This window comes from Gallinula chloropus (genome assembly GCF_964237585.1).
Source record: "Gallinula chloropus genome assembly, chromosome: 19".
NCBI lineage: Eukaryota > Metazoa > Chordata > Aves > Gruiformes > Rallidae > Gallinula > Gallinula chloropus.
In genome coordinates this window covers 10,659,367-10,680,549 of record NC_140104.1, presented here as the reverse complement: position 1 = coordinate 10,680,549, position 21,183 = coordinate 10,659,367, and the positions used below count along the sequence as shown (strand labels likewise).

General features: G+C 41.6%; 1 protein-coding gene across 1 annotated transcript; it reads right to left on the bottom strand.

The window, feature by feature from the left end:
* Nucleotides 1–3,466: 3,466 nt before the first annotated feature.
* On the bottom strand, nt 3,467–20,581 carry SLC6A4 (solute carrier family 6 member 4). Its single transcript, XM_084273287.1, has 14 exons — nt 20,496–20,581; nt 15,103–15,712; nt 14,236–14,370; nt 13,187–13,406; nt 12,686–12,824; nt 12,176–12,310; nt 10,241–10,344; nt 9,415–9,542; nt 8,988–9,100; nt 8,096–8,227; nt 6,907–7,006; nt 6,476–6,576; nt 4,435–4,602; nt 3,467–3,686 (listed from the first exon to the last, which is right to left on the bottom strand). Exons 2-14 carry the CDS (start codon nt 15,563–15,565, stop codon nt 3,612–3,614), a joined length of 2,013 nt encoding a protein of 670 aa, XP_084129413.1. The 5' UTR covers nt 15,566–15,712; nt 20,496–20,581; the 3' UTR covers nt 3,467–3,611.
* Nucleotides 20,582–21,183: the final 602 nt, after the last annotated feature.

Below are 21,183 nucleotides of genomic sequence, written 5' to 3'. Positions count from 1 at the left end.
ATCTAAACATGGGTCTCTTTTAATGCTTGTGTTATTTTACTGTGTCTGGTGTGAAATAAGATACATGGGTTTGTCTTTTCATGTGTAACAGTCATATCTGCTTGTTCTGCTGGAGGTAACATTTTAGGTTTGTCAGTCTGTTCAAATGTTCATAATCAAGACTAAAGTTATCTCACAACTGTAACTTGCTGAGGAGGATATCTGACAATGGCTGTAATTTTTAGAATGCATTGTCAACGCTTTTCATAGTGTTTTCTTTCACTTTGTTTTGTAGTAAACTTACCACTTTTATGCTACAGTAAGGTGAGTTAATGTTAAAAAAGGCTTGGATTGTCTAATAGATTGTTCTGCAGACTGAGTAATGAGACAAAATTAAGTGCTATGCCTGTTGGATTATAAACACTTGAAATGGATTGAGGTTTTATATGTAAGCTCATTAGTGGCTAGGCACCTACTCCAAGTGTGGATCAGCTTGGGTTTCGCTGTTCTGTCTAAACAAAAGTAATGTGTGTTGGTTGTTCTGTTGGAATAGAATGAAAGAGACTTCAGCAGCAGGCTCAGGTTCAACACGAAAGGAAATCCTCTGCTTTTTGTCAAAGAGGCCTTGTTACAGTAAACTGGTTGAGCTATTTTGCTTTATCTTGGAATTGAGTTTCCTCTTTGCTCTTTCCATAAAAGAGGCACAAGAGACGCCTACCAATGGATTATGAATATTAAATTTATTACAATAACAGTTTACAGTACAAGGCACATACTGATGACTTACAATCAGCTTGCAACACTTGTAACTAAACAGCTGCATAAATTAATACAGGTGCATCATGTACAAGTTGGAGGGAATACTTAGTTCTGTACAGCTAAAACTTGTCTTAAAAGGCAAACATGGTCCTAATTTACCAGTTTCATAAATTCGTTTTCACTGTTTGGAATAGAGGGCAGGATATACTTGTGTGATAGGAAAGAGAAGGTGAGCTGAAGGAATTTGGTTGCCTCAGAACACTTTTAATTGCAGTGCAGCCCATTTGGGATCAATGTAACTAGGTTTTGTACAAAAATTATGTTTAATGTTGAGCTACCAGAGAAATACCAATTACTTAAAATGTTTTCAGATGGGTTTGTAAAAGGAAGAAACGAGATTAAATTATAAAAAAAAAATTAAATAAATTTCTCAATATTTCATCCACTCAGCTATAGATACTGAAAAATGAGTTTATCATAAGAAGACTTAGAAAACTTCACAGCAGTATGCCATATAACATGCAAACACACACAAGAAAATAACTAAACTGCCTTGCTATTTCAGGTTTTAGAGAATAGAAACATAGATGTGTTTTATCTTTGTATTATTCAGAAACGAAAAGCATTCTTAATCCACTTTTGGAGGGCTTCCATGCCCCCTGTTCCCATAAAGACCTCAGATTGGATTATCCTAGTGAAAAGAGAGCAAAGGACTGTATCAAATGATCTTCTGTACTGTCTGTTTTTAAAACTATTTTCCTGTGACTTTGTCTACATTGTTTTTTATATCTTCAGATAATGTTAAAAATTTTCACCCTCTCTCAGTACATCTGTACTCACAGTGCATTATTCTCACTTGCCATCTGAGAAATTCAGGCTGAGAGACCTTACCCTGGGACTGTTGCAGGGCTAAGCTACAAAACTATTTCTTTGGAGTAACTGTCCAGTTAAGACAGGTTTATTATGGTTTTTTCTGGTGGCAATGAAAGAAGATACTCCCTTTTTTATTTGAAAATAGTTGAGGAGTCTTTTGTAGTTCCAAAAGAACAGTCCTTGTCCCTTTAAGTTATTTCCTTATTGTAAGTTGGGCTTGAGACTTAAGTGAACTCAAGTCAATAGCTGAAGTGTAAGAGGCTTTCTAGGAGGTGCCTGCACACCCAAGGGAGAAAAACCTTGATGGGAACAATGGAAATGTTTTCAGAAAGCAAACACCCCATCCCTGCTTTCCTGTAATATGGGAAATCCTTTGTACCAATGTGAAGTCTTCAATAGGTTTACTGCCTGCTGCTATGAATGCATATATAACCTTCTTTGTTTTAGCAGTTTGTTACCTAAGTCAACCATGAGATACAAAAGAGATTTTTATCCTCTACTTTATTTTACTTTTGTTTTAGTCTATGTGGTAGAGTAAAAATACAATGCAAGTTTTTACATAAATGGCAGCTACTTAGGTTTACCTAAACTTCCATGGAGCTGCAGCAAAACTACCATCCTCTGACTGACTTGGCAATTGCAGCCAGGCTGAAGGGAAGTTACATCTGGAGAGCATGTGTATGCATATAACATAAAGAGGTTAGTGTGTGTATGGAGGTTAATTTGCATATCAGTGCCTGGAAATTTATTATAACTACTTCTGCTGAGAACCAATCCTGCTGAACTCTACACAACTTTGTGTTGAAAAACAAATTCCCTCCTTTTCTTCAGGGTGAAAACTAAATGAGTTCACATTAGAGTGTGAGCTAATAAATCCCAAAGTGGGTTTGTGTAGTTTGTTAAATGTACTTTTGTCAGCCAGCCAAAAGGCTCGCTCTCAACTGCAGTTCTGTTCTAGGAAAGAATAGAAAAAGCCACAGGCTCCAGCAAATTTTAGGTGTGAAATTACATTTAAAAAATGTAAACCCTAAACCTTGCAAACCAAAGCAGAGAAGCAGGTCTTTAAGTTTCTGGGGTTTGGCATCGGAACTCAACAAAAAAATATCTTGTTTTGTAGTTTCTTTGGGTGTGGTAGGTCAGGACAGTGACATCATGGAAACTGCCTTAGTTATGAAAACCCTGTAGTAAGTGCTAGCAAAGGTCCTTGTCAAGCCACGGTGAGTCTTCGTGGCTTTAATGGGATTAAAGGAAAGTGAAGCCTACAACATACAAAAAATGCTTCTGTGGTATCTGTTATGCAAAAAACCAATAGAAACTGTGAGGCATCAACTGTTCCCATCTGCAAAATGTTGGAAATACTACCAAGTGTGTGTGCTAATGTGTGCAGAGCCGTGTACAGTGCTGCTCAGGCTTGTTTCCTCTTCCTCTCTCTGCTCCGCTACAGTCTGAGGGATTGAAGAATTGACTATTTTATTTTCTAGCTTATAAAACCCTGTATTACTTGAGTAATGTATGGCTATCAGAAATATTTTTTGATATATTTTTTTTCAATGTAGTTTAAGCAATTAGAACCTTAGAAGCGAATACAACATTGCCCAGGACGAACGATCACATTGAGGAAGATACAGGAGTACTGCCACAGATTTGGGGCTCTACACCTAACCCTACCCACTGATACTCATCCTACAGTGGTGGTCAGAGAGCCCCCATGCCCGTGCATGGAGTAGTGGTGTTCTCATGCACAAGGACGTCCTCGTGTTTCCAGAGTGAGCGAGTTCTCAGGCAGTTCAGTCTGGTTAGAATTGCACAGTAGGTTTCATTGAATTGCTTGGATTAACGTGCCTGGAGGCAGCCTGGTTCCCAATGCCCGTTGTCAGTGATGCAGCCTCCAGAGAAAACTCCTCGGCTGGAAATGGAATTCTTTGGAGTGGCAGAGTGGGGTGGGGTGGGGGGGAGTTAAATGTGTGCTCCCCCTCTCTTCCCCCAGGAAACGGGGCAGCTTATACTGCGTTCATGCGGATGTCTCCAAATGGGATCTCTGTGGCTGTTTCTGGCGTGATGCTCTTCAGAATACGCTGTGGGGAAGAAAATGATATTACAAACTCATTCATTTTAAAGTTTGTAAGATGATGGCCACTTGGAAAGACATACAATAAAACTAGGACTCTGGTTTGAGTTCTGCCTCTTGAACCACACAAGGATTTTTTCAGGCTTCTGTTATCTCAGCACTGTGAAGACATGAGCTGCTGTAGAAGTGCACAGCATCATTTTTAGTTATTAGTAACATATAATGTGAATAAAAGTGTGACATGTTGTATTAATGCTTTAGGACTTTGCAGTTTACTTGGATACCCTGAGCCAACTGAACATATTCTTTCTGAACTGGTATTTACATGAACTTACAAGAAATCCCCAAAAGTCATCACATGCTGCCACAGATTTATGACAGAGAAATCTTATTAAGTGAGGGAGAGAAAAAGAAACTTCTTCTTACAGACATACCCCAGGGAACCAGTCTTTCACTGCCTCATTCATATGATACTGTCCCCTATTTGATTTCTAAGAAAAACCTCCAGTTCACCAGAGCTTAAAAAAAAGAATACTGGATTTAATATTTTTTATGAATATGTCAGCGACCCCACTAACGCCTGGGGAGATCTGTCAGTCACTTGGAGTAGGCAGAAGACAATTAGCTATCAACTAGGAACAGAAGAGCAGTAATCCTCCAGTCCCAGGCCATCAGACCCTATGAAAATCCACACCTAATATTTATAGGGATCGCCTTCTTCCTGACAGTCAGAAGCAACAGAGCATTGTGGATACCTCCTTAAGTGTTCCTGGAGTGATGATCAACCGATAAACCATGTAGATTGGAATGCAGATGACAGAAGAGGTTCCTATGCAATAACCCACTACTGTGGTCCAGTAGGGATAATTATAATCGAAAAGCCGAAGCTCAGGAGGGTTGGACAGAAAGCTGCAAGTGACAAACTGAAAAAGAAAGAGCAGAAGGGATGAATACATGTCTTTTGACCACATATACTTACTTTAGGGAATTCTGTGTCCCAACATACCATCAAAGTAAAAAAAAGAGTAGGGCTCAAGAAGGATCTATATATGTCAACACTGGAAAAAAAATCCTAAATGACATGAATATGGATTTTAAAAAAGAAAAGCTAAAGCACACTCAAAACTACTTCTGGATATCCAGACTTTTCTTCAGGAAGTTTGCAAGAGCTGTGGTGATTTGGGGTGTAGCCCAAAACCACTAACTAAAAGAAACTCGGTAAAAGTTCCCATACAAGTTGCCTATTTCATAAACACACATTAAAAGAAATACAAAAATATGGTGGAGCTTCTTGCCTAAGAAAAATTAGAAAGAAAATTTAGGACCACGCTTGTACACAAAGGGAAGGAAAAAAGATGTGCGATGGACAAAATGAGATTGATTGATCGATACCAGCGTGCAGAATTTCATCCAGTTAGCCTTGTACTGAGCCCTGTAACTCGATTCCAGCTAAAGCACTCCTTCCAGAAAGGCAGCATCTTTCTGGTTTTAAGCCACCAGGAATGGGAAGTGTACACTTTCAGCTACTTGTCCCATATTTAATCATGATCAGTGTCAATTCTGCTTTCTCTGAATTGAACTCGCAGCCAGAGCAGTGGTGGTTTATGCTGTTGTTTATTGGGTTTTAGACCCTTTTAATACTCTTTCAAATACTGTTAAAGTACTTACCTTTGGTAATCACATCAGCTTTCTGTTTTCTCTGTGATAAGCTAGACAGATTCCTTTTTTTTCACTGTTAATTATTTTCTACACACTTCATCTTTTCTGTGTCATTTTTCCATAGCATTTTAGTTCTTTGGTAACTTTTACCAATGTCAGTAATAGTTTGGATACAGTGGCCTGGCATCAGCTCAGTTAATGCTGTTAGGTAAGACTCCTATGCCTCTCCTTCACAACTGAAATTTCTTATGAAACAACAAATACTTTTAGTTGAACATCACAGGGGTAATATTTGGGACTGTCCTTGGAAGGATCTCTGACTCCATTTTTTCCAGAGCATCAGAAGACTGGGATTCCCAGCAATACTTCCAGACACAAATAACTTACTGCTTCCTGGGCTTTCCTTAGTTTAGTTTCCCTTATTTTCTGGTAGTAACAAACTCAAAATCTCTTAATTGTGCATTGATCATTACAGGTGTTTTCAGTTCACTCTGTAGGTCTTAAATCCCTGTTCTGTGCCTCGTAAACTCCCATCTTGACCTGCTTCGCTCCCACTAAGGGCAGTAACAATAAAAGATAGTGTGAGCTAATTTTGGATCAGGAAATGAACACTTTAGGTTAAAATGTTATCGATGCTACTGCCAAGTCAAACACTGGGCCAGGATTTCCAGTTCTGGATTATAGATTTATAACGGTTGCATTTATCTGCTGTGAATTTTACAAGTGGAATATTCTAAAGTTGAGTCAGCGGTTGCTGAGACAGGACATTCACTTGTCTTGGGCTTCCTCTCCAGACAGTGTGTTTCATCATCTTTTATTGCTTCACTTTGCTGAGGTAAATACAAAGCAACAAAATAAAGTAACTTTGTTCAGGAGATGGAAGGAGGGAAGTTACTCAGAACCTGGTCTGACTTATCTAGTTTTTCTACAGAAATCCTTAAACTAGTGATTTAGCAACAAGACCTTGCAGCACTGTGATGGATTTTTCACTAATTGAACCGTTTTGGTTTAACAAGAATTATTACTGAAGAACTACACAAGAAAATTCTGGCATCAAGCTTTTAGAAGTCCAAGGAACTCCATTGTTCAACAGTAGTTTTCTTGGGCTGGAAAGAAAAAGCTATAAAGAAAACTCACCAGGAGGAAGATGGGACTAATTGCTACCCAGCAGACCCGCCAGTACCAGCCTGGGGTAAAGCCAAGCATTTCTTTCACATCGTTGCAAAACTGGGTGATACCTGTGGAGACAAGAAGGAGGAGAACGGTGACAGCAGATACAAGGTGTAAGTAGCTGCACAGCATTTAGTACATGTAGTAAGTTCAGAATCTGTTGCAAAAGGCTGGTTTGTTCCTATAACCCAATTATAATGAGTCCTGAATTAGTCCTGAATTACAGCTCTTGTTACTTTTGGTTGCCAATGGCACTTCTGCCAAAGAGCAGTCAATAACCATTCTCACAGATTTTGGTAGAAAAAGGTTTGGTAAAACTTGTTTTCCAGAATCAGGAGTGTCAGCAGAAGCTGAGGGGTTTGGGTCAGCATCCTGTGTCAGCGTGGCACCAGACCTACCATAGAACCAGGCCACAGCCACGGCTTCCAGGAACACGACGGTCAGGACAGCTGGGCCAGTGGCGTATTCTTCAAACAGCTTCACCACATACGCGCCTCCCTAGGAAGGAGATGACACTGTCAGTGAACCAAGGATCCTGTCAGGCTGCTGTTTATTTATTACTGCCTTCATCTGGAGCAGAGTGTTCACAGATGGGTAGTTCAAGTCAGTTCTGTCAGTGTGGCTGTTCCTGCCAGTGAAATCCTTGAGCTTGTTGCTTATCTGCTCTCTCCCTGTGAACGTGTTTCACCAGTGGAGCTGCCACGCAGCAAAGCTAAAGCTGAATCTGCTGGAGTGTAATGAGCAAATGAGATTTGATGGGATGGCTTTTTGCGTGCCTTCTGTGATGGCAGCTTCTTCCTCCAACTTGAGTCAGTTACTGGGCAGGAAATGAATAAGGTGTTACTTTGATTTCTTTCCATTTGGGATCCACAGTCACAAAGGAGGAGAGTATTGTGCCTTGGAGAGGAACCAAGTCTCCTTTTACAGCAGATGCTTTAAATCAGCAGGAAGTTGCACATAAATTAGCAAGTGGAGTGAAATGGGACAGGAAAGTCAAGTATTTTTTTCCTTGTCCCTTATGATCATCACACTTATGAGTCCAAAAGTTACTTGTTGCAAAAATGAAATGCCACAAGCCCTACAGAGACTGCTCAGTGTGTGATCTTGATTTCTGGCCTGATCTGACAAGGAAGATCCAGGAAATTAATTGTTTGGGGAACAGCAGCAGTCAGTTACAGCCTTTTCTGGCCAGTAATTTTTGATCATTCTTATTTTAACTAAAAATACATTTCAAACACTGCAAAAATTAAGAGAACAATTCATATTACTTTTAAACCTGGGGTTTTTGAGAACAAGAAGTAAATCACATACAAAATGTGGAAGGTTGTCTGCTTGCTGATTCAGCACTTGGAACATTGGCTGCATCATCTATGATGTCAGAGTTTTGCTGAATTGCAATAGTATCATTTCACATGGCATTTCCTAGTGAGAGAAACTGTTCACATTCATTCTAAATACAGATTTCTAGTGCCTAAAGAAAGGCTAGAGATTTAATCTGATGTTTTGTAACTCTCTTCAGAACAGTACTACCCTCCCCAAGATGTCATTTGCTTGTAAGGAAAGCTGGGGGATTGGTAAAATACTTACAAATGTCAGGGTTGCTAATGACCCCAAAAAGCAAATGATGGTCAGACCAAGGACAAACAATTCCCTGCGCTTGCTCCAGACATGTGGGAATTCATCCAGTACTCCAGTAATCACTCCCTCTAGTCCTGCAAACTGAAAAGCATGGAAAAAATCACTGGCAAATACAGGGCAGTTTTACCTGCTTTAAAGCAGGTTTCAATGCTTAAAGGAGCTTTAAAGCATTGAAACACTGGTGCTTTATTCTGCCTGTAGAGTTGGTGCAACTGTTGTTTAGACAATCTGTCTTGAGAGCTTTTAAACTCTTCAAGGTGGGGATTTGGTCTTCACATATCTGTAGGAAGTGTCTGTCATCCACTCTGCTACAAGAAACAGGGTGCTCATTCAGTGCTGGGTGGCTCAGTAGAACCAAGATTGTGAAAGGAGCTGAGTTCAGCCACCCTGGGAGGAGCTGCTTCTCGATCTGTAAAAAAGAGGCTCACCTGCAAGTTTTTAGAACAACTCCAATTTGCATCTTGAAGATTCCCTTTTTGGCCACCTCCACTCCCCACCTTTTAAATCCAACTGGTGCAAAAAAAATCCAAAATTTAATAATTACAAGAAAGGAGGATCCTGGAAGGAAGTGTATGAATCACAGTGCTGTGCTTGTGTTTCCTGGTCTGTTATGAACTGTCACAGTATGACACTGACAAACCATTTCATTGTCTTTAGGCCTGTTAAGGTCAAAATCTGAGAAGGAGTTCCTGTCTTAGAGAAGACTCACAGAGATGCCAATCCTGCTTTAAACCCTTGAGTGACAGTGCAGTATTTGTAAGTCTCTTTCTTCTGATATTTACTGGGTAAGGACACACACTGAATACCAAAGGCGCCCAGATCTCGTGCTCCATCTACTCACCGTGCTGTCTAACCCCAGTGTGAGTAACATCAGGAAAAAGATGATGGCAAAGAAAGTGGAAGCAGGCATGTTTGCAATGGCCTCAGCATATGTAATGAAGAGAAGGCTGGGTCCTGTATTGGAACAGAGAATTAGGGTAACTGTTAGTGCTGTAGTGCTGGCAGTTGCACTGTACCATGTTGTCTTCCAGGGGGAAGCTTCTCCCCACAGGCTGTTTGGCAGTGTACAGTTGCCACCTCATCTGTGCAGCTGCATGCAGCCTGACTTCTATGTGCTGTCTTTATGGAATCATTTCCTAGCAGCACTGTCTATTTATAACATGATAAATATTTTGCCCAACTTGGGCTGTTCTCAAACCCAAAGATAATACACTAACCCAGTCTGTCTTCCAAGCAGCTTGAGAGATGTGTACAAAAAGTGAGCCTACCTGTATCTTTGGCGACCTCTGATACCTCCTCGTTCCTCATCTCTGCCATGTACCCCAGCACAGTGAAAATGACGAATCCAGACACAAAACTAGTCACACAGTTCACAGTGCTGGTAACCAGAGCATCTCTGCAACAGAAGACCTAACTCATATCAGGGAATCGGCATCTGCTAGTAAGGACAGTTTACTACCGGACGGAGGAAGTTACTGATCTGGATGGACTCCTACAAAGACTAGGGTGACCCAATGGAAAGAACAAGCCACTGATTGGAAAGAAAGAACAGAGATGACCACTTTTTCTTCTTCAACTTCAAACAGATGCTGTAAGGCCAGTCTCACACTGGATTGAATGCTGAATGTATGCCAATGTTCAAAAAAAAATAGCAATTACTGTAGAAAGAGTAAAAAATTGAGAATTCTGCTTTAAAAGTTATAAATAGAATTTTTAAGACAAGAAGGAAACAAAAGTAAATCGCCTTTCAGGTCAAAACTCTCAAACTATTTCCTAACTGACTGCTCAGATTAAAGGATTATCATGTGATTGTTTGGCAGGGTTTTAATTAATTTTGTTGTGGCAGTTTTCAACATCTTAGACTCCTTGCTGTAACTGGTAGAGATTACCTCTCTTCACAATGGAAGAAATGGTTTTGATTGCAGTTTTTTTCAATAAGAACTTTTGCCCTGTTAGGCTTCTGCCTGATTTGGAGCTATACAAGTCTGACAGTTCAGTGCCTTTCACCAGCACGGTGTTTCTTTTTTGTAAATACTCATGGTTAGTTGTTTTTTTTTAAAATCAATTTTAGATATAGGGTAAGGTAGAACTCACTGGTAGCAGTTGTTATGGAATTTGTTGTAGCTGGCATAAGCCAATAGGACTCCAAAACCTGGACCAAGGGAGAAAAAAATCTGAGCTGCTGCATCGACCCAAACCTGAAAAATATTGAAGATCAAGAAAAAAAATGACATGAAATGGATTGAAAGGAGTTTGGCATATTCAGAATAAGACATAGCCCTATAAAACCATGTTTCACTCCTCTGCTGATATTCCAGTCCTGATCTAACAACCATTGTCTTAAGAGAGCATGTTGAAATACGAATTTATGAGGGTTGTAAATACCCACTATCATTTCAGTTCCTGCACTGTGCTTATTGTATCTCCTTATGCTATTGTAAGTACTCACTGGCAGTTTCACTTCTGACAGCATCTTGGATTAATTCACTGTAATTTGCCTGGAATTGGTTTAACACAACTTTTGTTAGGTATAGAGAGCATTCTAGCCATGGTTTTGCAGTGAGCTTGGCCCATGTTCCTCCAGACTAAGTATGCTGTGGAATAGTCCTATGTTTGGCCATGTGTCCTCAGAGCTAAGTAGTAGATGATCGCTGCTCAGTCCCAGACTGAATGGAAATACATGCCAATGTGGATGCAGTGCTGGTCCTCAGGACTCACTTCAGCTTTGTTGTAGCCGTGACAGATGCAAGTGTGATGATCTTGTTATGAAAAGCCTGTTGTACTTGAAAAGTGGCCACAGCCTTAATGAGTAGTGTTCCTAAAGTACCATATCAGTTCTCTTTCTGAAGGTGAAAGTCCTCATTCATTTATCCTCTTTTGATTGAAACATGGAGTTCATTACAACTCATTTCTAATATTCTCTTCCATCGTGTGAGGCCATCCTGTATCATCCACAGCCAGAGCTCTGTCACCGTCCAGCTCACAGATTACAATCTGCTGTCCTCACTTCAGATACATCCAATACAATATCAATGCCCTTTATTGCTTTTTCAGAAGATGTGGTCCCTTATTGGAGATGCTGCTTTATCAGAGACTGGTGTCTTTTCATTTCCTCTTCATTCAGACCTCTACATATCAGCTGGGCAGCAGCAGGCTTGCAAACATTAGAATTTTTAATCTTTGTATTTGTAGTATTTATTGCTTTGGGGTTTTTCCATCACCCTCCTCACTAGACACTTTCATAGGCAGTGAAGTGCCTGCAGCCTTGAGCCTGATGGACTGCTTGTCATCTGCAGAGTTCAAAGCTGCAACAGTTTGTTGGTTAGCTCAGTCTTGTCCTTGTTCCTTTCTTTTCACATCTTGGTGGTGTATGCAGGCCTAACTGATGTATTCCTCCTCCACATGCACTCACATGTGTTACTCAGTCATGTTGTATTGGGTGGCTGCAGAGACTCTCCTTGGGCTTATGTGCCAAAGCTCATCACGGGGTGGAGATCTGAAGTTTCAACTCTAGTAACCTGCACTACATAAACATGGACAACTGTGGGCACCACTGGGCTCTGGAAAAGCCTGCCCAAATGTACAAAGATCCCCTCACAGCCCCAAAACCTGCAGCTAAACCAGTTATTAGGGCTTAATGAATCTATTTTGCTCAGTATGACTGTCATAGGTAAAGGGGTTTGTTGCAGTGTAGCAGCAATTGTAGCTTCTCACTCCGTGTCAGGCTGTTCACCATTTTCCTGGCAAAAATTGCTTGCTCACTCATTTTCTCTCTCATCATATCACTAATTTCATTCAACCACTAAATTTATTCAACCTGTCATTAGTTCAGGCTAAACTGATGGTGAACTTCAAAGAAATCTTTATGGAAAGAACAGCAGGATTGTTTAAACAGGAGAATGAGGTCAGGCTTTTAAGTCCATGCTGAGATACCTATTTAAATATTACTCTGTACTGAAAACAGACATTGAAATACATAGATGCTGATAGACTAAAACCAAAGCTCGACCTTTTTATAGTGTTTTTTACCTCAGTGGCCAGGAGTTTCTGCCAGTCAGGTTTCAAGTAATAGAGGACACCTCTCCAAGCCCCAGGCAAAGTTGCACCTCTCACTAGCAGGATAAAGAGGATGATGTAAGGGAATGTGGCAGTCACCCACACCACCTGTGAGGGAAAACAGCAGGATAGCATTGGCCATGGATAGAAAGTTAACAGGTGATCAGAAGAATGAGTTCTTTTTATTACAGCTCTTAACATTTAGAACATCATGAGAACTTCTGAGAAGGTCTGTAAACAGGCAGTTTGCACATCTGTACCTTGCAGGGTTGTTCCTGCCCAGAGAACAGTGGTGTGACTCACTGTTGATTGTATTACTTGGATAACAGTAGCAGTCACTCTGCAGCTAGTGCTGCCCAAATACATGAGCCTATAAGCCCTGTCATGAGGACAGTCTGCAATCATTCTCTGTCAAGTTAATTGGCCCTTTTAGAACCGCTGCTGGACTATACTGTACCAAGTTGGTTTTGCTTTTGCATTCACCTTGCCAGATGTTTTGACCCCCTTCCAGATACTGAAATACACAATGGTGAAGATCAGCAATAAACAGAGGGTCAGTTGCCAGCTGATGCCCCCCAGGTCTTCCAGCCCGTTGGACCTGTGCACCTGGAGAACTTGCCGGCTGAAAAAGAGGAAAGTGAAACAGAGCACAGATATATTTTAATGAATACTTGTGTACAGTGTGGTTTGAACAGTCCCATACTGTGGCCTGATAGCCTTCAAAGTCAAGTAATATATATATTTTGAATTAAAAACTTTATATTGTGATGATAACTGATAATCGATGACAGCTGACAGTGGTTGGGAACCTCTGATACCCTCCCATACACCCTAAGCTTACATACCCCCACAAGTATGTGGCTATTTGGACAGCTCAGAAAAAGGGTACCCTTAACAACCAGCCCTACTGCCCCTGCAAAGGAAAGCTTGCTGCACACTCCACCATTCTCTCTAATATCCCTGTCCTCACTTACATGCACTTACGTATAAAATTCTTCTGCGGGAGAGATGGAGTGCTGGGACCAGCTGACGTTGTCCTTGCTGAAGTAGTTGGTGCAGTTGCCTGTGTTCCAAGCATTTGTGCACTTAGTCCATGGCAGCTCCGCCGTGAAGGAGGATACGAGGTAGTAAAAGGCCCAAGCCATAATGGTGTTGTAGTAGGAGGCTACGTAAAGATCTATTACACAGATGGCGAAGCCAATTCCTAGTGAGGCAGGAAATAATGACATGAAGTGAGTATAACTTTTAGGCCAGAAAAAAAAAAAAGGAATGGGTTATTACACCAACTACAGGTAGTAACCAAGGCAGCTCTGCAGGAGGTACACATACCCTCCCAAGTCTTTACAACACTAGTATTTCTAGTGGCATTGGAATCAGGCTCCAGTTCCAAAAAGCATCCTTAATCAAGACAGAAAATACTCCTATGCTTTATTTTTTATTTTAGGCCTGTTCCTAAATTCTTGGAATTTAGAAGTAGGCATCTTGCACTCTCAGTAAATAAAAAAGAGCTCTAACAGTGGGAGGAAAAGTAATGAGCATAGAGAAGTCCTCCTGCTCTGAAAGTCTCTGTGGTAGGACAGAATTGACAGACCAGGCTAGAGATGGGGAATAATTTCTTCGTAATATCTTTGTAATAGAAAAACTAGATCTTTATTCTTACCTGGTTTTAATTTTGCCCTGGATTCAGTAACGTTGCACTAATGTTATTAATTACATTTTTTTGTAGGGTTTGGGGTTTTTTTTAATATATCTTCAGGCTTGAGTCAGAGAAAGTGGAGTGGCCTCTATCTAATCACTTTGTGACTATCTCATACACTTTGTGTATCCTCGTATACACGTGTATAGGAGAACACACATCCACGTCTGCAGGTGTACATAAAGTTTTAGGAAACCTTTCTTTCTAAAGCCAAAACCTTCTATAGAACAAACCTTACTTTGTTTTATGTCATTTTTTTCATTTTATGTCATGTTTCATGTCATAATTTTCCAGTTATTCAGAAAGTTCCTAGTAATTCTCCATTTCCCTTCTTTACCTTTGAATATAGGACATATTTTCCTCCAAATTGAAATACACCCATTCCTGTGGTATTGCCCTAGTGCTAGTTCCATATAGAAGAGAGGAATCCCTCCAAAGATGGCCATAATTGTGTAAGGAATGAGGAATGCTCCTGCAAGAAAGAAAACAGCTGATTATAACTCTTCACAGAACTTCTCTTCCAACAGTACCAGCACTCCATGAACAACAGTTCCTTTTATCCCACAGGAAAAATGCACACCCCCTCCCTAGCTGGTGTGCCACACTGAATTACCATAGGATTTCTCCTAAGAGTAACTACTTACTAGTGTGAATAAGAAGCAACACTAAGGCCAAACTTCCTGCAAGCACGCATAGGATTTACCAAGACTGAGCAGGCTACAATGGATAAATCAGTGAGATGGGCTAGTGCTAAAGTAATTAATTTCTTCAGTAAAATGCTTGTGTTTGTTATATCAGGAAAGCAAGGACACAAGATCTCCTTGATTAGATTTATACTTTGGCTGATATGTCAGTGAGCCCAAGACCTAGGCTTCCTGATGAGCTGGTTTTGACATGTAGGTTTATCTGATTTTAAAATACTCCTTGGGACAGGGGTGAGTCTTTGCCCTTGGAAAGTGGTTCTGCATGTAACTGGCTCTCAGCTTCTGGCTGTACTGATTCTTTAGATCTTGCCAAATAGTTTTTCTTCCATCTTAATGTGTCTAGTTATCCTATCCCAATCTTCAGGTTTTCCAGACTGCTTGAAAAGTACTTTCCCCTAGGTCATTTGTTTTATATATAATATTAAAATAAGCCACTAAATATCCATTTCTAAGCAAGGAGGCTCTGTGTTAAAGAACAGCATACAGATCTAGGCACTGACCTCCTCCATTCTGGTAGCATATATAGGGAAACCTCCACACGTTTCCCAGATCTACCGCGTATCCGATGACAGAGAGTAGAAAGTCAATTTTTTTACTCCAGGTCTCTCTGTCTTCCAGCTCCATCAGCTGCTGCTGGCCTTCTGCTCCACAGGTGGTGGAAGTGGTGGTTGTAGTGGTGGTTGTAGCTGCTGGGGCAGTGCACTGGGCATCTTCCACCTCGCCCATCCCATTGCAGGGAACAGAGCTGGGAACCCCGGAATAGCCATTTGAGATCTGAGCCGCCTCCCCCTTATCGCCCTGGCTGGGGTGGACCTTAGTGCCATCCTCCACTAGCCGTAGGGCAGTTTTAGGGTTCCTGACCAGAAGTCCATTCTCCTTACAATCTTCTCCTTCGTTACAGTCTGACACATCTTTCCTAGAAGTCAGTGGCTCAGTTTCATTGCTTGTTGCCTTTTTTTCCATTTTTTTCCCAAGTTCTGTCCTGAAGACTTGCAGACAGACAGTGGCACAGAGTCCCCTTGTGGCTTGTCTTCCCACACCCTTATTCCCAGCACTCCTAGAATTCCTCTTCCATATTTAAATCCATCAGATTGAAGGCAAAAACACCATCTAAAACATAAAAAAGTAATTAAAAACCTGTTACAGGGCTTACTGATAACGGTAACATTCAAGTTACAACTGACAGATGCAGTGATTAAAATACTTTTGGAAATAATTAACCATCACAGCATGCAATGTGAATCACCCAGCAGATACTCTGCTTTGTACGGAGATCAGAGGAAAGCAATCATCATCTTTTAGAGCAGAGGTCGGTGTACCTGGCTTATAACCTCTCAGGTAGATTGGCTGGACTTTGTGCATTGCTGGACAACTCATAGGCAGTCCCAGTCCTGCTGTCTTCTAGCAGCATGTTCTCCCTCTGAACACTGGTTTCACACCCAGAGAGGTTGTGGAACTCCCAGTTCGTAAAAACAAGGGCTGAGTCTAGTGTGACTTGTATATTCATTCTCATAAGTTCATCCTGTGACTTCTACTGGCAATTTCTAGATTCACCCAGCACGACAGGAAAAGAATTACTCAAACACATAGGAGTTAACAACAGATACACGATTTTCATGAGCACCTCTCCTCACTAACCCCACAGCATCTGCTGCGTGGAGCAGCACACCTCAGAGCTTAAATGGAAGCTTAGAAAAGTGCTTTCACATCGACTAGCTTTTGAGGCTTGGTCAACCCTCCTAACAAGGGGAAAAAATAGATCAGGAAACCTCAGTTTGATTGTTTTGAGAAAGAACTAACACATACATCTAAAGGACAAAATTCATCCCCAGTTTTATTTTCTCTCTTGGGGAAATAAAGGCATCTTTCAGTCTGTTTGCTCTGCTAACACTTTCCCACCCCAGGAAGGGTAGTGGACACTAATCCCGTGCTGCTGTCCCCTGCCAGCACAAAACAGGCACTGGGAGAATCCCTGGCTTTCCCTACTCTCTTTCCCTGTGCTAGAGGTGTAATCCAGGGGAAATTAGTCATGATGTGATAAAGTACAGAACAATTATCCTTTCCTTCAGAACCAAAAGAACAAGGGGTCGTGTTTTGTTTTCTGCTCCTTTGTTCAGAAAATGTAAATGCCCAGCTGACCTTACTCAACAAAGTCATGAACCAGGAGCTGATCCTCTGTGTTGTAAATTCCCTGGGGTAGTAGCCTTGCTTTACAGCTAGTAAAATGTTACATAATCTCACCATGCCACCGCAGGTTATCTAATTATTCCTTCTCAAGGCATTCTACTGCAGTAGGTATCACTGTCACAGCCTAGCAGGAGGAGCAGCAGCATTTCACTTTTAACTGTTGGAAAAACTAAAGCTGAAAGGGGATAGTATTTTCTCACTGCCAGATTTTCCTCATGGCTTGAGCCCTTAATACCTGAGTTTGGCCCCAGTTTTCAGCCTTGTGCAAAGACAACTTGTTACACCTCTTCCAAAACATTCATCAGGGGGAGCAGAAAGAGAAGGAAAGTTACCGAGCTGCAGAGCAAAGAGGAGGATGTTCTTGAGACAGAAGACACTTGAAGGTGTTGCTTATGACTTTCAGAAATCTCTAGTTCTTCAAGCTCACATTCTATCTTTACCCAGAAAATGGTCTTTTCCCTCATATAGCAAGCAGCACATCATTAATCCTGAATTCTTACAAGAGCAGTACTTCACTACCATTAGTTAATCATCCACAAAGACTGAAATATCTTCAGAGCTCCAACAAAATATAATAAGGCAAAGAACAGGAGGTTCAGTTTTACCTGCAGGACTACAAAACCTGAACGTCTTTGGAGTCCAAAACCTTCCAAATGTCCCCAAAGAGATTATGTAGATGGAAACGATCCCACCACCAGTGGTGACACAACAAGAAGCCACAGCCAGTCCTCCCCTTGTATAGAGCAATTTAAAGATAAGGCAGGAATATGGAAAAGTAACCTGAGCCCTTCTGGACTTTACACCTCTTACTCATATGGGGGAACGCAGTAAAGGATGTTGATTTACCTGCATTATCTCATGAGACTGAATTTTCCATTGCTGAGACAAAACTCTTACTGTATTTATAAAACACTTTATTTCTGCACATATTTACTTCTTGGCACTTTCTTTACTAAGGAGAGGTTGTTGAATGTATCGCTGATTTCCCAGGTCTGCAACAGCCAAGATAGCTGCCTTACCCAGCTCAAAACCTCTTCTGGTCTTCTGCAGACCACAGGAAAGAAATAACACATTATCTAAAATATTGTCCTGGATTTGTCAGTAGTTTGAGCCTCAAAAGTGCAAAATGATGTGTGAACTTTCAAGGGCTTCAGCTGAAATTTGAACTTTTCCATTCTGAGAGAATTAGAGCTCGTCAGCTCCCTGGGGAAGTCTCTGGAGTGATGGACACACACGCAGTGGTGTTCACAGTGGCATAGTTGGCACATGAAAACGGAACAGTTACGGAATGAGAAGTTTTCATTACGCTGTAAAAAGCTGTGGGAGAATGTCCCTTCTTGTTGCAATTCCACAAATAAAAATTACCCAAAGGGATTGTAACTGCTACAAACTGTAGCTGCAGACCTAGAGCTCCTGGGGTTTGAGGAGAATCCTAGGACTACCAGGGAGGATATCCAGGGGATGGTGACGCTAACCCTGAAGGATGGTGCCCACATCGGCCACCGCTTCATCTCTACGCACCCATCTTTTGGTGGTTACAGGTGCTACTATGGTGGTAGTGAAGAGAATGGTGCAAGAAACAGCCATTCATTACCTGTTTTCAATCTGAGCTGTTGCAAGGGATGCTCTTGCATAAATACACATTGGTTTCTTATCATCAGTGTAACTGCTACAGGAGAAAGAGAAGGAGAAAGAGAGAGAAGGAGAAAGAGAAGGAGAAAGAGAAGGAGAAAGAGAGAGAAGGAGAAAGAGAGAGAAGGAGAAAGAGAGAGAAGGAGAAAGAGAGAGAAGGAGAAAGAGAGAGAAGGAGAAAGAGAAGGAGAAAGAGAGAGAAGGAGAAAGAGAAGGAGAAAGAGAGAGAAGGAGAAAGAGAAGGAGAAAGAGAGAGAAGGAGAAAGAGAAGGAGAAAGAGAAGGAGAAAGAGAAGGAGAAAGAGAAGGAGAAAGAGAAGGAGAAAGAGAAGGAGAAAGAGAAGGAGAAAGAGAAGGAGAAAGAGAAGGAGAAAGAGAAGGAGAAAGAGAGAGAAGGAGAGAGAGAAGGAGAGAGAGAAGGAGAAAGAGAAGGAGAAAGAGAAGGAGAAAGAGAAGGAGAAAGAGAAGGAGAAAGAGAAGGAGAAAGAGAAGGAGAAAGAGAAAAAGAAAAGAAAAAAAGACAAAAAGAAAAAAAGAAAAAAAGATGAAAAGGAAAAACAGAAAAGAAAAAAAATATAAGAAAAAGCAAAAGCTATCTGTGCCTTCATTTTGTTTTGATCTGTGTTTTTGCTCCTCTGAGAGACCCTTAAGTGTCTGAGCATTTTCTCTCCCTGGTAGCTCTGAGCAGGTTATTCTGAGTGGCAGTTTTCACCGTGCAGCCCAGGAGCACGTGCAGGGTGCCGTGCTGGACTGCACTCCTCCTTCTGCAAAGAGTGACTAAAGAGGAGTCACTGCCCCAGAGAAGCACCCTGTGACAAGCAGCGTGTTCTCCACAACTATTCCCAACTGCTCCCAGCTTTGCTTGTTTGTCAAAAACACTGGGATGGATGATTGAAGACATGTGTTTCTACAAGCTTGGCTGGAGCCACCGACACAGTTCACATAAGCCAAATATTAATTAAATTAGAATTTTTAGCTACTCCCACACAGCTAAACTTGAACCAGTGCTGTAGATATAAAAGACCTGTACATCTCCTGATGCAAAAACCAACTCCTTTGCTTCTATCAAAACAATCCTCAAGGAGCATCCCTGTCCTGGCATTCGGCTCCCTCCCAAGCAGTGAGCTGCACAACTCATGCATCATCACCGTGGTCATGTCTGGAGGCAGGCAGGGACCTCTCGTGGCAGTGCAGGAATCCCTTCCCTTTATTGCTCTGCCAGGCTGTAACACAAACCTTGCCAGCACTTGAAACCAAAACTATTCTCCTGTTTTCTCTACATTTTTTTTAAAGGAGAAAATTGACTTTTAATGAGTCGAGGAGATGAAAACAATTAGGTTGAGGTGCAGCAAAATGCCGGATGCTTCAAGAGAGGCAAATCTTAATACCTCAAGTCACCTGGGAATACTTGATTCAAGGCAGCACAGCGCTGCCTTCCTGAATTCCTCAGCACCAGGAGTGCTCAGCCTGACCGTGCACGACTCCAGAAGTCACAACTTGTCTCCCAATGATCAAATACCTTTGAACTCACCTGGTTTCATGTGTTTCACTTCATGCAAGTGATGGTCCTTTTTTTGAGTGCTAACTCTTACCCAGCGATGCTTGCTGGAGCAGCAGCCGCTGGCTGGGTGACAGCTGCATTCCTGGAGCAAAGCTCTCCGCTCCTCTGTCTGCCTGACCTCTGCCCCTTTACATGCTGGCGCTTGCAAAGAATTAAAGTACTTTGAACCCCGAGACAAAAAGTTAGCCAGAAGTTTTGGCAAACAGAAAGATGATTTCTGCTAAATTTGACCTAAATCTTGCTTTTTCCCCCCCCAAAGGATTTCAGGTTGTTAGAAATCTGTAGCTGCTTGGCTGTGTGCTACACCTTGCGATAAAGCAGCGGTTCGCACAGCCAGTTGTGTGTAAATGGAAAGAGTCCAAGGAAATGACTTTTATCAAGTGAGATGTTTGTATGACAAGGTAGAAATCACACACCCCGTGCAGGGAAAGAAAAAAGCTGTGATATTGATCTGTAGGCACCATCCTCACTTCTGAGCCACAATATCAACCGTGACGCTCCGACAGCCACATACCTGAGAGCTTCCAGGTACTCTAGACTCTGACAAATTTAGCAGTCAACACTTCTGGTCTTCACAGAGGTCTCCTCACACAGCCCTGGTCTGTCCTTTTGCTCCGAGGAGGTACCCGAACTGGGCGACACCCAGAACCTTGTCAAGTTTCTTCCGTTAGACAGGATCTTGTGGGCTGTCGAGTTCCTGGCGCGCTGAGCATGGTGTGAAGGAGTAGGGAGCTTGTAACCCTTCAATCAAAGTTACTACGGGATAGCTCAGATGCTCCCATGCTGGGAGGGGTTGTTAGAAAATACACACTTCAGCCAGTTAGATCTTGAAAGTAGATTGCACGAGTTTATGATGAATAATCTGCTGTTTGTCATAGATGAGTCACATTTAGAGTTCAGAACTCGAAACATTAACGCCTTTGCTATTAAAGAGCGGGTTCCCCTTGATCTCATTAAAACCTGAGTACCTAGAATATCCTTTTCTACTAGCATGTTTCCATTAGGCAAACTGATAGCAAGAGTGATGGATTGCACATCAGCTCTCAAAGCATTCATAACTACGTAGTGAGAAGATACAGGGGCTGCTGGTACCCCCAGAATCGGGGGTATTAGGTCCAAAGCAGATACAAGCTGACATCAAGACCACCCCTCAAGAACTGAAAATTGATTTCTTCAGGATTTAGGCTAGATGAAGAGAATCA